The 20,077-nt window shown below is 35.0% G+C and overlaps 1 protein-coding gene across 4 annotated transcripts in view; it reads left to right on the top strand.

Moving 5' to 3' along the window:
- NEGR1 (neuronal growth regulator 1) overlaps nt 1–20,077 on the top strand; it is a 911,215-nt gene that overhangs the window by 762,548 nt on the left and 128,590 nt on the right. Inside the window, exon 8 of one of the 4 annotated variants that reach the window (XM_063624047.1) lies at nt 9,722–9,970. The exons of the other annotated variants lie outside the window; for them this stretch is intronic. Within the exon in view, the coding sequence (XP_063480117.1) occupies nt 9,722–9,955 (234 nt within the window). The 3' untranslated portion in view covers nt 9,956–9,970. Of the gene's footprint in view, nt 1–9,721; nt 9,971–20,077 lie in introns of those variants that run through there. 4 annotated transcript variants of the gene reach the window in all.

Raw genomic sequence — 20,077 nt, 5'->3', positions numbered from 1 at the left:
TCCCTGCAGTATACTGGCTGTATGGTTTGGGCATATCACTGTATCTGCTGGGGCCTCATTTTCCTTCTCTAAGAGGAACTGATGGAATCAGAATACCCTTAAAATTTCATCAGGATGTAACATCCTCTGCCTATAGCTGGAATCATTTACCTTAGTACCTTGCTGTTCATGCCCTGTCGACATCTCATATTCTCAACAGCATTGCCTAGTACAGAATGTGCTGTTGCTAAACTTGTCAACAGGCTGGTACCAGCAAAGAATCCATCTGACTTCCCCTTCTGGTGTTGTCTGTCACCAGCCAGGACAGAGCATATTATTTGAATATGGAAGCTAAGGTTTAGTATGGCAGTTCTCAGAGAAGCTTTTCCCAACACCTTGACCGTGAGAGGTTCCCCAGCTTCATGCTTCTGAAGCACCCGGACTTACTTTTCATGGTTAACACCACGGGTTACCACAGAAACACCTTGGACTTATTTTTCACAGTTCCTACCACCAGGACTTATTTTTCATAGTTCCTACCATATTTCCCACCAATAGTGTCAATTATGTAATTGTTTTGTTGTTTTTATTTATGGTCTCCATTACAGTACATTTTACAGAGAATTTCTTACTCACTCTTGTATCAACAACACTTAGAATAGTGTCAGGAAAATGGAATACACTCAAAAGGTGCATTGAAAAAGGAATAAATAAGTCCAGAATAATCTGATTGGTCAGTGTGGCAATGATCGAGCAGCTCTTCTGTTGGAAAGCCTCCCTGGTCACCCTTCATGGCTTTGCTCCTGGCCTTTGGTATTTTTTCTTAACTGAGCCAATAGTACAGCTACTCTTTGGCAGGCCTGGTTTTCTGCTGGCGTTGGTTTCCCAGAAAGCTGTATTGTTGCTACATTGCTTCAAGTACAGCGCTGAGACAACTGTAATAACGCATATTCTGACAGCCCGTTCTGTTCCTGCTATTCCATGTTGAATCTGTCCTTACTCACCTGGCTTACAGAAACTCCATGGAGTGAAACTTCCTTTAATGCCTATAACGCATGTCCCGTAGCATCCTTTGTTGTCAGAGAGTTTGCCATTGTAGACCATTTCATGCTGCTCAGCAGGTGGACTTACTATTTATATATCCCCAAAATGTAAAGCCAATTCTCCAGGGATATCTGTCTTCCACCCTCAAGCTGCCTTTTTATTACTTGTTTTCAGCTTCTTTATTTGTCAGTCGTCTAATATGTACTGTTCAAATAAGGCCTAAGCATGGCTAGAAATTAAGGGCTTTCTTCTATTATGTCAGAAATTGTGGACCCAGATCAGAAATGAGAGATACAAAAATTGGTGTCTCCCTGTATATGCCAGTCACTGTGCTAGATCTCTCATCTTGGATATTCATTTAAAAAAAAATTTCCTACCATCAATAACCTACAAAATATATCACAGCTAGTTTATGGCAGAGACCTGCAACCAGGTCTGTCTGATTCTGATATAGTTTGGATATTTGTCCCCGCTTAAATCTCATGTTGAATTGTAATTCCCAATGCTGGAGGTGGGGCCGGGTGGGGGGTGTTTGGGTCATGGGGGTGGATCCCTCATGGCTTGGTGCTGTCTTTGCAATAGTGAGTTCTCATGAGATCTTGTCTTCTAAAAGTGTGTGGCTCCCCGACCTTCACGCTCTCTCCTTTGCTCCCGTTTTTACCATGTGATGTGTCTGCTCCCGTTTTGCCTTCCACCCTAAATAAAAGATCCTTGAGGCCTCCCTAGAATCCAAGCAGATGCCAGTGCCACGCTTCCTGTATAGCCTGCAGAACCATGAGCCAATTAAACCTCTTTTCTTCATAAATTACCCAGTCTCAGGTATTTCTTTGTAACAATACATTAACAGCCTGATACAGATTCCAAGCATTAACGACATACCTCACATGACTCAGTCTTAGTTAGAGTGCCGATTTGAATTTGCCAAATCCCCTTTTAGATTCAGCATGTCAAACTGACGAGTAATGTGTTAAATCTGTGGAATGGGTGTCTGAAAGCATAGGGTCTTTGGCTAACCCCTTGAAGACCTGTCAAAACTCCAGCCAAAACAAAAAAATCAGAAGCAATAACTAAAAGCCATTCCTCTCTATAATCATACATGAGGAAGAACTGGAAAGAGCTAACAGATTGTAATTCAGTTCCTAGGAGTAATGAGGGTTTTCTAGGTATAAGGAAATAAACAGTCCAACTCTTAATTACCAGCTGTCTAGGCCCTGCCTTTCTTTGCATGGCGTCAATACAATGGACTTTTATAAACCTATCAGTTTCTGTTGGATTCTTGTTGTATCCTTGACCACATTCCCTTTATTTTTATTTACATTCTGATTTATATTAGAGAGAAAACCAAGTGAGTTTGCTGAAAACTAAGACATTTATTCTTCTGTGATAATGGGAGAAAATAATACCACACTCTCATCAGATCCTTTCCAGAGATTAGTATCTATACAGTTATGAAAGTCAGTCTTTAGCCTCAGAGAGCTGTGTGAAATAGTCACTAAAACCCAAAGTTCTTCAATGCGCTTTTGACTTAATGCTCTATTTACTGAAGTAGATAGAAACATACCTAGAAGTCTGGGATAAACATTTCGGTTGGTTGTGATTCATAGCCTGGACCAAAATACTTCCAAATCGTTCTTTCAAATCTCAGCAGGTAGGAAAATATATTGGAGCAACTTTGAATATAAGTATAAAGTTATTTTATTAAGCATAGAAATGCACCAGTTGTTATTAGTACTTCTTTTTTACTACAAACGATGTTTTTCTAACTCAAAACAGAATTGGCTTTTGATTAACTGAGAGGATTTTTTTTTATTCAAAGTAGTTTTGACCTATTAAGTATGGCGATATTTATACTGTCTCAGGATATTTACCAGGATGATAATAAACACGCATCTTTTCTTAGTTTTGACATTGGACTTTTTCTTCAAATGAATACTGGCGGTATATATATATACAGAGATACTTCCAGGAACACTGTAATCCTTAGCCCTCTGTGAATCTTCCTCTACTCCATCATATACACACACCTACTCGAACACCTCCAAACAGTAGCTGCATGTAGAGACAAAAACTTCCTCTACAAAATAAACGCAGTCTATCTTGTGCATTTGTTAAGTCACAGTGAAATTTTGGTGGCCGAGTGCAGCTAATGTTTTCCTTTGTAGGCTTTCCTTTGCAAACATTCAGAAATATTTTTTGGCAATCTGTTTAATAGATTAATAGAAATGGTTTTCTTGAGGGAAAAAAATTACTTTTAAGGCTGAATTATACGATAGTCACTTACAAGATGAAATATTCATAATGCTGTGATGATTTTAAAGTAATTTCAATTAGAAAATAAGCTAACATTTATAGAGTGATGCTTATTTGCTAAATGATTTGTGTGCATTGTCTCATTTAAAGTCACTACAATGTTGAGTGGTAGATATCATCATTATCTGCATTGAATAACTGCACAAACTTAGAGAAAATGAGAGGCTCCTAAGTATTGGAGCCAGGATTTGATGCTAAGTAAGTTTCCTCCAGAAACTCTATTATTATAAACCACTATGCTAAACCATCCTTTAAACAATAACCATGTGATGGAAACAGAAGTAACCTAGTGAAGTATTTGAACCAACTATTATAACCTATTAGTAATATATAAGAAAAATGAAATCTAGAGCTTCGGTTAGAGTCACACACCTAAGATCACCAGGTGGGATGGAATCTGAGTCTTCTGACTGCCAGGATAGTGTTGTCTGTATTAGACAGTAATAACTTGTGTAGTCTGGTGTGAGCTATAAATACATGAATGTTCACAGATCGTGCATTTCTTCTGCTTAGGGCAAAAGTGTGATTTCTAGATTGTACTTCATGCACAAAGTCTCTGCTATTCCAGTGCTCTAAGAGGCTTGGCATATACTTTATGGGCCTTCTCATAAAGGTGAAAAGTAAGGGTAACCTTCTTTCCCTTCTGTGTCTAACTTAGCTCACAGTTTGTCCTCTGAGGCTTCATCAGCACTAACCTTGGTCATTCCAGGGCAACCCACTCTCATTCTACTGTGAAAATGACATTGCTTCCACTCCACAATGACTGGGAGGCAGAGCTTTCAGATGAAACCATGGCAACCAAAAGGATTAATTTCTGCTGTGTCTCAATAACACAATCATGTTATCTCTCAACAGTCTAAAAGATAACTCACACACACCTCTACTGTAGAAAAACATAAAGATAAAGTAACAACCTAGAAACCAAATGTAACCTTCCAAAATACATAGAAATGAAGGGGTTTGATACTGAACAATTTTAATAATATATTGTGTGTGCAGAGTTATAAAACAATAATTAATGTAGTCCATAGAAAGGGCCATTACAAATGGTTCCTTCTTGTAACATATTGTTTCCTCAATACCTTGTTTTAATGGAATTTCCTTCTATCTGGCCAAAATTACACTTACTAAAGAAGTAAAGTGTTATTTCACATGATACCTTATTTTCCCACGTAACTATTGAAAATGTCTGTCTTGGTGAACTTCTCTTCACCTCTGTTTTATGTACAATTAAAACTATCCCTTTGCTAAGGCCATTCCCCACAGTAATGCAAATAGCCCACAGTGATATATTCCACCATTAGCCTTGGCATGCTCACTCTGATTCTCCACATAATAAGACCCATAAGAAAATCTCACTGAGGACCTTTACTGTTGCTCATCAGAAAAGCCTACTTGGCACCTCATGAAGAATATTTCACTGCTTACAAGTTAATGACTCCAATGACAAAACAGGAGCTCAAAAAGCAATCCACATAAAAACAACGAAGTTCTTGAAAGCTAAGTAATTTCTGGTTAAACTACTGTTTTAACAGAATAGGGGTTTACAAGTTCATGCTGCTTATTTAATTGTGTAATTCTGTTATGCTAACATCCTCTGAACTACCAGACGAGTTGTCCCTCTATGGCATCAAGGCTTATACAGAAGCAGATAGCTGTATTTGGTGTTGGCTTAAAATGTGAGAACAAGATTGGAAAATTGTGCGTAAACTCTTTTCTCCTGCGAAGTCCATTATGATAGAAATCTCCAGGAATTAACATTGAATTTGCCTCTCTTCCAGTTTTGGTGACAAAAGCTATTCACTTATTAGCTACCTTTAATAAAAAGACCCTATTATTGAAAAAGCTACTAGTACTGAAGTCTTCTATGATCCCTTGCATAGGAATGTCCCCATTTAAGGAATTATAGATATAATGAATGTTAATAGGATATTTCTTCTGGAAGGTAGAGAATGGGATGCTACGACATCCTGGCATAGTATTTCTCTCATCTCTACTCCTTATTACGTGTGTGACTATGGACAAGATATTTAATCTCTCTGTGCTCCATTATCTTATTTATAAAAGGGGAATTAATGCTCGTATCTACCTCATAGTTGTTGAGGGGAGGAAATGAATTAATATATGTAAAACATTTAGAACTGTGTTTGTTACATAGTAGGAGTTAGATAATTCTCAGAATTGTAATTAATGTAATTATAATAATGACTTGTTACAACAGCTGTTCAATAAGTAGTTTCTGAAATACTGAATCAATGAACTCTGAATAGTATAAGGAAATCTATAGTAGATTTATTGGCTCTAGTTAGTTTCAACTATTACCTACAATGTGTTTTCTCAGTAATAAAATATCATTATTTTCTTTAACAAACGAGCTTGACTATATTAAGCCAGTGGGATCATTCTGATCTGTTTAGAGATATAAAGGGAGAAAGTTTAATTTTAAATATTTCTTGTATGTGTTAAAAATACATGCCTGTAATTTGGCACAAAATTCCCATTTTAGGAGTGCATTTGTCCTTCACAAAAATTTTAAGATCTTGATCTATAAATTTATACTCTAAACTTTTACATGAATCAGAACTGTTAAAAATACTCTGGATTCTATAGTTATCTTCTAGCAACCAATATGACTCCCAAAATTGTCCTAGTCCATTTATGTTGCTGTAAAGGAATACCTGCGGCTAGATAATTTACAAAGGAAAGAGGTTTATTTGGCTTGTGGTTCTGCAGGCTGTGCAAGAAGCATGGTACCAGCATCTGCATTTATGAGGTCTCAAGTTGCTTCCACTCATGGCAGAAGGCGAAAGGGACCCAGTGTGTGAAGAGATCACATGGCAAGAGGGAACAGGCATAAGATTCCAGGCTCTTTTCAACAACCACTTCTTGTGGGAATAGTGAAAACTCACTCACTCCAGAGAGAATTACATCAAGCCATTCACGAGGGATCCACTTCCATAACCCAAACAACTCCCACCAGGCTCCACCTCCATCACTGGGCATCAAATTTCAACATGGAACTTGGTGAAGCAAAACATACCATATGCAAACCATGGCACAAATAATTACCCTGAAACACAATATATTCACCATGTTATAATTGGAAAAAATCAATGTCTACATCGTAGGTGGAATTTTGTTATTTATATAGTTTCCTTACTCATGCCATTCTTCTTTGCTTCTACTTGGTAAGGTTAAATTTTCCCTTAAGTCTAACAGTCTACTTAATTTCTTCTTCATTGTTTTATATGCAAATTTTTCCATTCACTTCTATAACTAATAATAAAAAACGACTACTGCTACTCACTCTCACTTGATTGTTTATATAAAGTACAGTATCTTTAATCCTTCCAAACCCTACAAAATAGGAACTGTTATCCAAATTAGATAAATGATGACACAGGGGTTGGAGAGATTCATTAACTTGCTTTCTACCATGCAGTGCAATAATTCGTTAGGTTTAAGATCTGAACCCTATTTTATCTGAGTCGTTTCTAACTCACTGAACTATCTCACATCAAGGAATCTAGCTGACTGTCATCATCTACGGCCCGTAGCACCAGCTTTTCCCAATCTCTTTGTTTTAATCTCACTGTGGTTTCTCTTCTGCTTCATCTTCATCTAGCCCTGTGTGCAACCATGAATCTCCAACTCAACCAGCTTCTCTATTCTCAATTATTGTGTTACATAAAATTACCTCACCAGGAATTCTACTTTATCTTGGCCTATGTGGGGAAAAAAATCTTGGATTGACTGTGAAGCTGAAATTATAGAGTGGATCCTGCACGCAACATAATCTTTTATGCAGTAAATTCCTGTATTCTTTTAAAAGCCTTTCTATGAGACAATGTGGCTTTACATAAGCAATGTAGCTCTACATAAGCAAGCACAAAGAAGAGCTTGGTTCATTGGCATAGCTATTTGTTTCTACCATCCTTTTATTGAGATGAAGTTGGAGTTATATGCCATCCGTCTTTTTCAATGAACTCTCAAATCAGCATTAGAAATTCGAAACAACAGGAGCCAAACAGTCGAGGAAATTGAAGATCACGTGTCCAAGTTACTGAACATAGAAAAGCCTGTTCACTGTCCCATTAAATTTAGTTTTCCCATGAATAAATATTCTGATGAAGCTTCTACCTTTCAAGCCATTTTATGCTTTCATTTTTTTGAATTATAAAATGTTTTCATTTGAGTGCATACTCTAAGTATAAATTAAGATGTATTATATAGCATTAAACTAATTTAACATAAATTTTAATTATTTTGAAGTTCATTTTTAAAAATAAAAGATAATAGTCACAAAAAAATTTTAAGAGACTATTGCTAGCCCACCAAAAGAACAGTGTTCATTAGAACATCATTTATCTGATATAATTTTTTTATTTAAAATTTTGTTAAATTTTTATAAATAATGGAATGTGGGAATAAGAATGCTCTAATGTTTTGAAACCTGACATTTTATGGTCGATAAGTTCCATGAGGCCTGGCATTTCTAACTGTTTTATTAGCACCTGTGATTTCAGCTCCTAGAATATTGCTTAACACATACAAGGAATTTAAGTATTATTTGTGAATATAATAATTGCTATCCTTGCAAATGGAAAATGGAACAATTCTCACATCGTAAAGTAATCTAATACAGACTCGCCTTAGTAAGATTCTACTTCTCAGTAACAACAAATTACAATGTCTGATAGATGACTGGACTTTTGAATTTTTAATTGTAGCTTATTATCCAATTAATTATTTTCCATTTGAGAGTATCTTTCTTCAAAAGTATATTCTTTCATGCCAGATCTGTTGTAACTTAGGCTATGACCCTGTTGGCTGTCAGCTAGGCAGCATGATCCATGGCTCAGAACAGTCAGAAAAGGGCCCAAAGAATCAGCCCTGCAGAATGGGACACATGTAAACTTTAGTCTCCCACCTACCCACAAAAGATGTCTTTTGGACAGCTTATTTTATAACTACTGCTAAACTAGGCTTTTATTATTCAAACCAATAGTTTGACTAAAAAGGAAGGAATGTGAGTTCACTATTGCCTGGAATTGGTCATTGCCACTGCCTTTTCAGAGAAAAACCAAGAGTTCCAAAGGGACTGGAAATTTTTTTTAAAGAGAGAGGGGTTGTAGTTTTGTTTGTTTACATGTTTTTTGCTTGGCAACATTTGTTGTATGTCATGGGAATACAGTTGAACAGAGGAGAGTCCCAGAGGCAAGATTTTACATAAGAATCTTTGCTTTTACTTCCCACTGCCACATTCGCTGTGTGAAGTTTTAAGAATCTAATCTGGCTTTCTTACTATTACAGAATTTCCTTATCAACTAAGTTAAAAAGGAGTAGATTATCTATGTGAAATGAGTGCTGAATTAAGGATCTCAGGCTACTACATTAGAGTTTCTCAAAAATGCAATGTTTTTCTGGTATTTGCTTTATTCCTTATGAAAAATTGTTAATATCCTTCAGGATTGCCAGTGATGGTGCTTAGTCTTTGTATCACTGCCACTTTTATTATCATCATCATTTAACATTTCAAAAGAAATAATTCTATTAAGAAGATAAGTTTAAATATAGAAATCTTAAATACAACTATATACATTGTTTAAAATACCATAGAATTTATTTGTTAGATATTTGCTGGAAAATTATATTGATATTCCACTGACACAGATATCCTTTGATTTGCCTGAGACATAGCCAACAGTGCCTCGTAGACACACAAATATATTCCAGGTAATTTAAAACATGTACATGTTTGTGTGTATATGTGTGAGATGTATAGGGGTATGTGCATGTGTGTGTATATTTACTTTCTACACAAAAACATAAAAGCAGACATAATTGGTCCTCTATGTGGCCAAGTTTAGAGGTATGTTAGTGAATTATGAGATTTTATCTTTGAAAAGTTATGTTGGGGCAATTTGAGCTTTATCCATGACTTTTATTTGTAGAACATATTAAGAAACAACATGATTGAAAGACTTTTTAAGGAACTGACATCCTTTCTCTAAGAGGAAGACATTTTACATGTAGGTTTTAATATTTTACTATAAGAAAACCTTATAAACTGTTGATTGGGAATTCTAAGGGCGTGTCTTTAACCTTAGCACAGCAGAGCTTGATGCTATAGTCTAGGATGTGGAAATGACTCCTAAATGTTGCCTGAGAATGAAAGATGGCCTAATATCAAAGTCAGTGATGGGGTGTTGTGTAAACCTCACAAAATTGGATTTTGGTCAATTGTGTCCACGGTCAGGGAAGTCTTCATATCAAAGACCATCTGTGTATATGTTGCATGACTGTTGATTGTCTCATGAGTGTTTGTCTTTTATGTATGATTAATACACAAAATGTTTTTCTTTTCTTTCCTTTTCCCTTTTTGTAGAAATTATTGAACCTACTACCTCTAGTCCTGTCACAAGTCCAGGTCAGTATCCACATACATTCTCAAAGTATGTCTGGGTACTTTTCCATTAAACAAGACCTTCTCATCATTATAGAAATAAACCAAGTTGATTATGGGCCGCATGCTTGCGGTACTGCTCTAATGTCTGTTACTTGTCCTCGTCTATCTGTGGTATGTCCTTCTGTTGGATTTTGTGATCTGACCCTGATTTGAAGTTTCCATCTTTGATTTCATTCTGTAGGGCATACACAGTAAATATGTGTCACGTTGTAGAATAGTTGCAAGGTGATTCGCTTCTGCAATGCCTCTGCAAACAGAGCTGTAGAGAGTTTACAAGGTTTTTGGAGTAGCTATTAAAAAACTATTTACTATGGCTTGGTATTACATTGTTATAAAATCATTATGAAGCAAGAAGGTATTTAGTGCTTCTAAAGGGAACAATAGCTAGGGGAAAACCTATACTTCTACTCTTGCAATATTATAGTAGGAGATTTTGGTCTCTTGAAACTATCAAGTCAAAGGACTTATTTCAGTTGTTGGGCTTTATTTTCAGATTGTTGCTAATTCAGCCACAAATACTCTGAAAAGATAGGCCATTGCTGTAAGTGTGTTTTTAAAAGTTGTTTTCAACTGTGAACATTTCTGAGTGACATGAAATCGAGATAAAAGCAATTGATACTAGAAACAACCTTTATCTCGTTATATAGGAATTTAGCAGTTCATTCTGAATGTTGGCTGCTGGCTATTTAAAGAAGAAAGTGGAAATGCTAAAGTTATTCAGCTTTGAAAAGTTCATAGGGATTTCTTGTAACTGCTGAGTTAAAGGATTTGTTGGTGCTGCCTACACATAAAGAGGTATAAGTTAGTTAAATAGTTGTTTCTCCTCTCATTCCAGAAATGGCACTAAATTTTAGTCTAAAACAGGATTTGCTGATCTGAGAAACTGAGTGTTTTAGAAATGAAAAAAAAAAATTCTATCTCAAATTGTAATCAATCAAAAATGCTTTAAATTGCTTTAGATGATTATGAATTACCCCCACCCCAAAATGAAACATGTTTGAGCAAGTCTATGATTATATATTTAAAGAATCTCATAATATAACACTTTCTGGTCAAATTATAGAATATTTTTTCATAACCTCTCATACTGAAGCATATTGAGTGGTCTATGTAAAATTACTTTATACTTAATGCACACAAAGTTTAAGTTATGTGATTAATAACAGTTTCCCATTTTATAGGAGTTAGTCTCTAAAGGTGAGTGTCATATTAATATAATTAGAACCAGTCATCATGTGAATCTAATTTTTCTTTTAACTTATAAAGACTTATTAGGTGTGATTCCTACTAATGCCTTTGTCCTCTACAGATTAATATAATCTCAGGTTCATATGAGATCATAATCTTGCTAGTAAACTTTTTGATCTTTTCTCTATCACTTTCAATGAGGATATTAAGTAACTTCCATATAGCTATGTCACCTGATGGGTTGACGTAAAGATTAGATAAATTCTTACTTTCCTTTTTTGGTCATTGCCCTAATTATTGTTTAAAGTCCTCATAAATTAAAAGGACACAGTACCTTTCTTATCTGCTCAAATAAAGAATAGTAGAATGCAAAATATTTTAAGAAGTGGTACCTAGTGGCATCCAGTAATAGCATATTTGCTGACTTCATGTTTTTGGAAAACGTTTTATTGGGAATAGGTATAGTGAGATTATTTTTCAGTGTGTTATTTATATCAAAAGATCTTTCCATGGTTGGGCTTCTTAGAAAAAAATTCAAGTCAAGTTACTTAACCACTCTATACTCAGAGTTTCCATTTGTAAAATGGGGTGGGTGTACAGTAAGGATAGTACCTAGTACATGGAGTTATTATGAAAATTGAGTAAGTCAATATTGATAAAGTAACTATAAGTGTTCCTAGTACATAATATGATAGAAATGTAGGTTAAATTTTGGGGAAAAATACACACACACCGCCTCATGATGCCCAGATATGGAAAAAGTTTACTAACGTGCTTAAAGGCAAAAATTTGGACTGTTTAGCCTTTCAAGCACTCTGAGACCTAATAATTGTTGGCACGACTTCTAAAATGCCCAAGCAGCAGCCATTATGTCCCGGAATTGGTCAATTTGTTGCTAGAGTTAAATGTTTGGAAACTATGAATGTCTGAAAAATAGTCTGAAATTGAATTTCTTAGCACTGCAGTCTTTAAAAAAAGATAATATAAACTTTTAAAAATGATTATTGTTGGAAAATTGAATAATTATGTGTTGAATTGAATTGAGAGTTAAAAAACAAATACAGCTATAAATGACACTCACCCTTCATTAATTGTGAATTTGTTAAAGGCCTCCAGGGAACAGTTTGGTTAGGCAAGGATTTAAAGAGTATGTGGTTATAGCAGGATTGAAAGAGTGGTATAAATGATAAACAAAAGCTTTTAAAAGAATGTGCAGTCTGCTAAGCAAGATACAAAGGAGAAGGATTTGGCAATATACAACTCTAAGCAAAAGAACATTAAAGGCAAGTGGGAAAATAATTTACTCTATGAATAAAATCAAACTACTAAAAGTTCCAGTTGTTTCAAACAAAGCTTTAAAAAATTTTATCCAAATGACAATAGTAAATGAAAATTCTCACAAAAGTATTCAGGAGATAATAAATATTAGATTTGCAAACTACCCCATTTACTGCTTCTACATAAGTGGAAAAAGAGAATGTAAAATAACTCAGCACGGATCTCATATTTCCTAACGTTACTGCCAGAGAGTTAAAGCCGAGATAAAGTGGATATAGTTATGAAAATATTGGACACACTGAAAATAGATTGAAGTAAGTGGATTTATATCATTTATGTTCATAAGTTCTGAAGAAATGAAGGTCCTGAAGTCATAACTTATGCTTTATATATTCTTGACAAGTCAGAATCTGTTTCAAATGAAGGGAATGAAAATTGAATTATTAACATCATTATTCAAGAAAAGGCTATGAAATATAGTATGTAATAAGAACAAAAGAAAATTATTCTTTGATCAGTCTCAGTCTCAGTTTGAAAGGTAAGGGGTATTTTTCACAATGAATGAGATATATGGTGAATTTGCAAATTCATACTACCTGAATTGTAATTGCTGTGCTGGACTATAAGTTATTCTGGACAATGGTCATCGAGCTAAAAATGCCTACCATCTCTTACTAAACCAGTGTGATCTTATTAAATGACCTAAATCATTTCCATTTACTTTTTGAAAAAAACAAACATACATTCTTGCAGTCATCTTCGAAGTGTATTTTAATATTTATGTTGGACTTTTATTTTAAAGAGCAGAAAGGAGCTTAAGGGTATCTACTCTGCATAAAACAAACTATTAATCCTAAAATTATTTATTGGGTTGCTTTGTGTAGCCTGTCTGTCTGAATACATTACACAAGTACTCTGTGACCTTGATCCCTGCAATTCAAGACTGAACTTCCCAATCTAGATTAAATTCACAATAATGCCCTAATGCTGGTTTTATATTCCTAGGTCATAATTATCTCTAAAGCATCAAGCTAATAATCTAAAAAGTTAAAATTGTAGTCCTACCAGTATTCACTTAGCTTCATATAGATTCAAAACATTTAATAAACATTAATTCGGCAAACCATTTTTAGTCTATAGGCAGATGATTAAAATTAAAGATTTGTTTAATGCACCACAGATACCCCACCTAGCATCTGTCCTTACTTTGTCCCTAGAAATAATCTTTAGCAGTCATCAACTGAAAATTTTTATTCTGAAAATAATTTAATCTTTAACTGAATGCTGTTGTTATTCACAATAAAAAAAATGCTTTATTTATACATCTTTAGACAGATGGAGAAGTAGTTTTAAAATACAATTCGTCTCTACCTAAAAATAAACCCAAAAAAGTCAGTGTAGACTCTTCAGTTGGACTTGTACAGTGTCACTATTTTAAAATGGCTATCATTAAGCACATTGTATTTATGGGTGTTTCAAGATCATTTTTAAGTTTATGAAGCCATCTAGTTCCCATTGACAGTCAGTGGAAAAAACCCAAACAATTGGTTTTTACCAAAGGTCACTGAGCAAGCAAGCATACAGCCAACCCAATATTGAAATGCCTACGCTATATCATCAAATGTTTGCCTCATTTTTAACAACTGAACTGTTTTTGAAAAAACATACTTTAATGTTTGTAAACTGAATTATTTAAATTCACCACAAGATACCACATTATGTAAAGAAATTCCACTTTAAATTGAATAAATGCTATCTGATTCATGTACTTAGCAAATAATTTTTCACTTTGCTAGTTTACTGGATTTTGTTAAAAAGGAAAATATCTTTGTCTAACTTACCCCAGGAAGCTCCGTTTCCTATTTCCTGTGAAGGATGTAGTTTGTCATTTAGCAAAAATTTATTGAGTAACAGCTGTATCAAGCACTGAGTACCAGGAGCATAGGTTATTATCTTAAAGGTGTTTATAATCTATAAAAGAGATAGGCATATATATAACTATCCGTTACTTAATATAATATATTCTATAGTTTCAGACTAAAGAAAAATCAGACAATTTTGCCTGGGGGAAATCTTTACATATATGAACAGAATCTTCATGGATTAGGCATAATTAGCAAGAAATGGGAGTACCATAGCAAGCAAAAACTTAAAAAGTCAAAATGGTAGAAAATGTAGAAGACTAGGGGTAAAAACTGACTTAATTTCTATATCTTTATTATCTAATACAGTGCTTACTTAGTATTTAGCAGGTCTTCCATGTATGCCAGATGATTTCAGCAAAAATGCTAACTACTTAGCAAAGCATTTGAACCAAAAAAATAAATACAGAAGTTAGTTTCCTGACAAAAGCTACGTAACACTGTTTGCTTTACATTAGGTTGTGTCTAACTTTCATCATTTAAAAAACCCATATAAGAGAAGACAACACAATAAAAAACAGAATAAATGTTCTACCAAAATTAACTTACTACCAATATTCGCTCTCTTGTAGTTTATAAATAATAGAGGTTTCTAAAAATACTTTTTATGCTAGCATTTTCTATGGTAATTGAAATAGGATAATAAACAATCTTTTAAAATTGTATCATCAAGTTCTATGCTAAAAAAAAGTGCAATTGTCAATAGATTATCTTTCCTCCATAAATGAATAAATAAATGAGTGAATGAATGCTTTAGAAAACCCATAAGTAGTCCACAGAATTAGAGCATAAAAGGAATCTCATAGATTGTGGTAGTGTACTCTAATAAAACTCACTCGGGAATAGAGAGGGGTGAAAATATTCAACTATCAAATAATCACACAATAGCAAGAAGGTTGGGTAATTTATCTATTTTTTTTTACTAAACAAAATTCGAAAATCTTAATGACTAGACCAGATGCATATACCTGATTACCGATGGATGGATGGATGGATGGATGGTGGATGAATGGATGGATGGATGGATGGATGGATGGTGGATGAATGGATGGATGAATGGATGGATGGATGGATGGTGGATGGATGGATGGATGGTGGATGGATGGATGGATGGATGGTGGGTGGATGGATGGATGGATGGATGGATGGATGGTGGATGGATGGATGGTGGATGGTGGATGGATGGATGGATGATGGATGGATGGATGGATGGATGGATGGATGGATGGTGGATGGATGGATGGATGGTGGATGGTGGATGGATGGATGGATGGATGGTGGATGGATGGATGGATGGTGGATGGATGGATGGATGGATGGTGGATGGATGGATGGTGGATGGATGGATGGATGGATGGTGGATGGATGGATGGATGGATGGATGGTGGATGAATGGATGGATGGATGGATGGATGGATGGATGATGGATGGATGGATGGATGGTGGATGGTGGATGGATGGATGGATGGATGGATGGTGGATGGTGGATGGATGGATGGATGGATGGATGGATGGTGGATGAATGGAAGACACACTTATTTGTGGTTCATAGAGGTAGAGCTTTAGAAAAGTGGGGAAACTGGAGGAAGTTGGGAGTAAGTCACCTTCTGTAGTTTCTGTCAGTTCTCAAAAAATTATTGAGCATCTGAATGTGTCAGACACTGAACCATGCATCAGAGATGCAAAAGTGATTGAATCACTATTTGTTTTTGTGAATCTCACATTTCAATGAATGAGAGGGACATGAAAACAAAACAGATTTATATAATACAATATGTGCTATAAGAGAAATATGTGTAATGCACTCTTCAAACTCAGATATGGCTTTAAAAATATCATAAAAGGTTTTCTAGAGGATGTGATTCATGAATTTGGTAGTTTAGGCAAATGCCATTCTAGACAAACAGTTCAATGTGGACAAAGGAACAGCGACCTAGAAGAATATGGTGTGTTTGAGGGAAACTTCAAATAATTTCTGGAGTGTAAACTGAGCAGAAAGTGCAGTGAGGCTGGGAAAGTAGACAGGCTGGATCACTGAAGGGTCTTGTGTTCCTTGCTGTAAGCTTGGTCTACTTACCCGTAGGCATAGGCTGATTATTAGGCTTCCTATGTAACTCTCAGAGTTGGGATCAAGGTCTAATTAACATGAATAAGACGAGCATCAGAAAAGGTTATTATATAATGCCAGGAAAGAAATGATGAAAACCTCATATGTGACAGTGATAGTAGGAAGGAGACAATGGCACTGATTCAAGAATTATTGCAAAGGCAAACGTATCAGGGCTTGTTGATTTGATTCTGAGGCCAGGGAGAAAGTGAAACAAGGATGACTCCCACCTCTCTCTGTGGGTGGTGGGGTACCAACCGAGATGGGGAAAATACCGTAAATATCATGCCAAATGTCTTGGACTTTATCCTGTTGTTTGGAACAAAAGATTCAGTGTTTTATTTTACTTTACACAGGAGAATACTATTACTGTGTATACTGTGCAGACATAATTCTGTAAAAGTAAGAAAGTTAAGAATGAGAATGAGGAGGCATCAAGCAAAGTCTATTATTACAAAACTTATTTTAAGGCTGGTAGGGTTTTTTCCTAATTTAAAATAATCAAGCTTCCATTATTCTCTGATTGTTAAAGTATAAAAAATTTGAGACAGCTCAGAATATATTTCAAATTCCAATTAATATGCCTGAATATAATGAATTCAGATATTAGTTATAATTATCCATAATTAGTTGATTAATTTCCAGATAAAAGTGTAGCAGAAAACCCATGATGCAATTTAGAATATGATGCTCATTATTTAAAAAGATAAAAAAAGTAGGTGCTTTCTAATCTCTATTTCTCACTATTCAATTCTTTCTTCCTTAACATATCTTCAGCTCTGTCTCAAAATATTATTTTAGGCTATTTGGCTTATGATTTACTCTGGGCTCAAAGTAACGTGCCACTAAAGATACAGATCAGTGCGTCAAAGTCAGGCATTACATGTACTAATCACAAGTATTTAATGTTAAATCAAATGATTGTTATTGTTTAATAACAAGTATTAAAATGACTGATGATTACTATTGCTCTGCTTTATGGACATAAAACAGACTTATAAATGTGAGTCCTTATTAAGTATACACCAGGTATCTTGTACTGTCTAATTCTAGAGTGGTATCACAATTACCAAAACATTTAATACCTTACATTATATTTGGAGGTATGTGTCTGCCACAACTCTAGATTGCAAGATTCTTTAGGACAGGAAGCAAGTTTTTTGTTCCTTGTAAAAAAAAAAATCATTCTCTGTACAGTGTCTGAAAGAGTGAGTGAAGCATGGTAAGAACTGAACTCACTGCATAAATGCATAAATGAATGAGTGAGTTAATGTGAAGAGGATTTCAGCTGGATGGGAAATTAGAAGAATTGAAATACATGTCTTTATAATTTAGATTTTAAATTAAATAAACCTTGATTATTGCAAGTCCAGCAGAGGCCAGATTTATAATGGGAGAGCATTTCCAAAATATATCTGCATAAAGGGAAGGGAAACAAAGGCTGATGGAAAATAGAATTTCCCCCCAAAATTCCTATGAGAAAGGGAAAAATTTTTTCCTCACCTAATTATTTCTGGTTTACCAGTGGAAAGAAAGAAAATAGAAGTTAACAAAAGACAGCCCTACTGGCTGAACACTAATTAGATAAATGTGATTGTGCCTTGCACTTAGGAAACACATAAGATTTGTTGAATAAAAGAATGGATGGGTGAATGAATGATTTCCTAGTTGTATCAATTTCCTTTTGTTGCTGTAATAAATTATTACAAATATGGTGGCTTAAAACAACACAAATATAATCTCTTATAGTTTTGGAGGTCAGAAGTCCAAAATGGGTCTCCCTGACTGAAATCAAGATGTCAGCAGGGCTTTGTGTTTTTCTGGAGCTGTAGGAGAAAATCCATTTTCTGCGTTTTCCAACTTCTAGAAGCTGTCCATGTTCTTTTGCTCATGTGCCTCTTCCATCTTCAAAGCCAGAAATGGCCACTCAAATCTTTCTCATGTCAGGTCATGGTGACACTGACTCTTCAGTTTCCCTCTTTTGCATTTAAGAATACATGTGTTTACACTGGATTTACTGGGATAATCCAGGATAATCTACCTATTTTAAGGTCAGCTAGTCATAATCCAATCTGCTACCTAATTCCCCTTAGCTACATAATGTAATAAATTCCCAGGTTTCGGGAATTAGAATGTAGACATTTTTGGACGGTCATCACTCTGTAAACCATACCAGGTGAACAAATGCTTCCTTTTTTCTACATCTAATATTTTCCTTCAGAACCTACCAAGCCTCCTTGAATTTTTCCAAAATTCAGGTAATGAGTTTTGTTAGAGTACAAGCTATTTGAATATTGACTTTTATAGTAAATGTTTATAAGCAACTATTTTACTATTAAAAAGCTAATGATATTCATTGAAAATATTATATTCATCAAGCCATATTACCACTAATTTCACAGTATTTTATCAAATTGGTTGATATCACACACACAACACACACACACACACACACACACACACACACACACACACACACCCCTATTTAAAAAGAAGACTCCAAGATCTTAATGTGAAATATAAATCCCAGCTGGCCCACTGATAGTTAGAGAAGGCATCTATAACAGGAAAGAATCATAAATGCAAGTAAATCTTGAAACAATTAGAGTTAATGACTTTCACTCTAATAAATGATTAGTCTTTCAATAATGCATGTAGGAAATAGTTTCTTTCCTGGACACAGGATTCTGTAAAAGCCAACGAGCAAATGCTTGCTTGTGGTTATTCTAAGTATGAATGCATGTATTTTAAGTTGGCCTTAATTTTGAAATACCAAAAGCAAACAGAAAATGAAAAAAAATGGTTTAAATGAAGATTTTGCATTTGGAAGAATAAGGTAAAATTACTTAGAATATGAGCCCTCTGATTTTTGCTTTTCTGTCAGTCCTCCTAGCCCAGAGCTTCTCACTATACTGAGGATCACAAATAATGCCTATAGTCCAAAATTAGCAAATTTCATCCAGTTGTTATTAGCAGATCAGTGTTAAACTGATGCATGCTTGCAAATATGCACCTTCCTAGAGATAGCTGTATTTTAAAAGAAGCTTCCTATTTAACCCTAATTTATTTCTAATGATGGAAATTAGAAACAGGCACATTGTGGGAATATTAGTAGGCAGGAGAGCCTTCCCGTTGCCATATAAATCGCTAAATCCAGATGCTTGGACTCTGCCTGGTCATCTGGCCAGCATCAGTAGCTGACTTTGCATCTTTATCCCATTGTTTACCTTAAATAAACTAAGTAGATATTTTGCAAGTGCAAACAGACAAGGCTGTTTTGTGCTTTGAAGGTGGTAATATTCATACTCATATTTCAAAGTGAGTTATAGTTTAAAAAGTATTTTCAACAAACATCTACTTCGCAAAAATAATCTTAACAGTATATGAACAGGTTAGGAATTTGAAGTTCAGAGAGTCTGAACAACTTACCCAACAACCCAGAAATTCAGCAAATATTTCCTGTGTTAAGGATCTTTCCGCATGATGTTACCATCTTCCTGCATATGTAAATTTCATTTACATCCTCCCATCCTCACAACAACCCAACAACCCAAACTTACCTGCTGATTGGCTCCGGGAAGATTATCAGGGAGGCCCTGTTTGGGCACTTTTATTTAACAAAATGCTAACCAGCTTTCTTCCTGAGGTGAATGAACCATCTTTTGTTCATTTAAACAAACAACAAAATATGCCATCTTTCATACCACACTTTGAGTCTTAAAGATTTTCGTGGTTTTCAAAAGACCATTGGCTGGCTCGTGGGCATAAGAACATGAGGAC

The sequence above is a fragment of the Symphalangus syndactylus genome, chromosome 12 (assembly GCF_028878055.3).
Source record: "Symphalangus syndactylus isolate Jambi chromosome 12, NHGRI_mSymSyn1-v2.1_pri, whole genome shotgun sequence".
NCBI lineage: Eukaryota > Metazoa > Chordata > Mammalia > Primates > Hylobatidae > Symphalangus > Symphalangus syndactylus.
The sequence above is the reverse complement of the archived record's forward strand: the minus strand, read 5'-3'. Positions and strand labels throughout refer to the sequence as shown.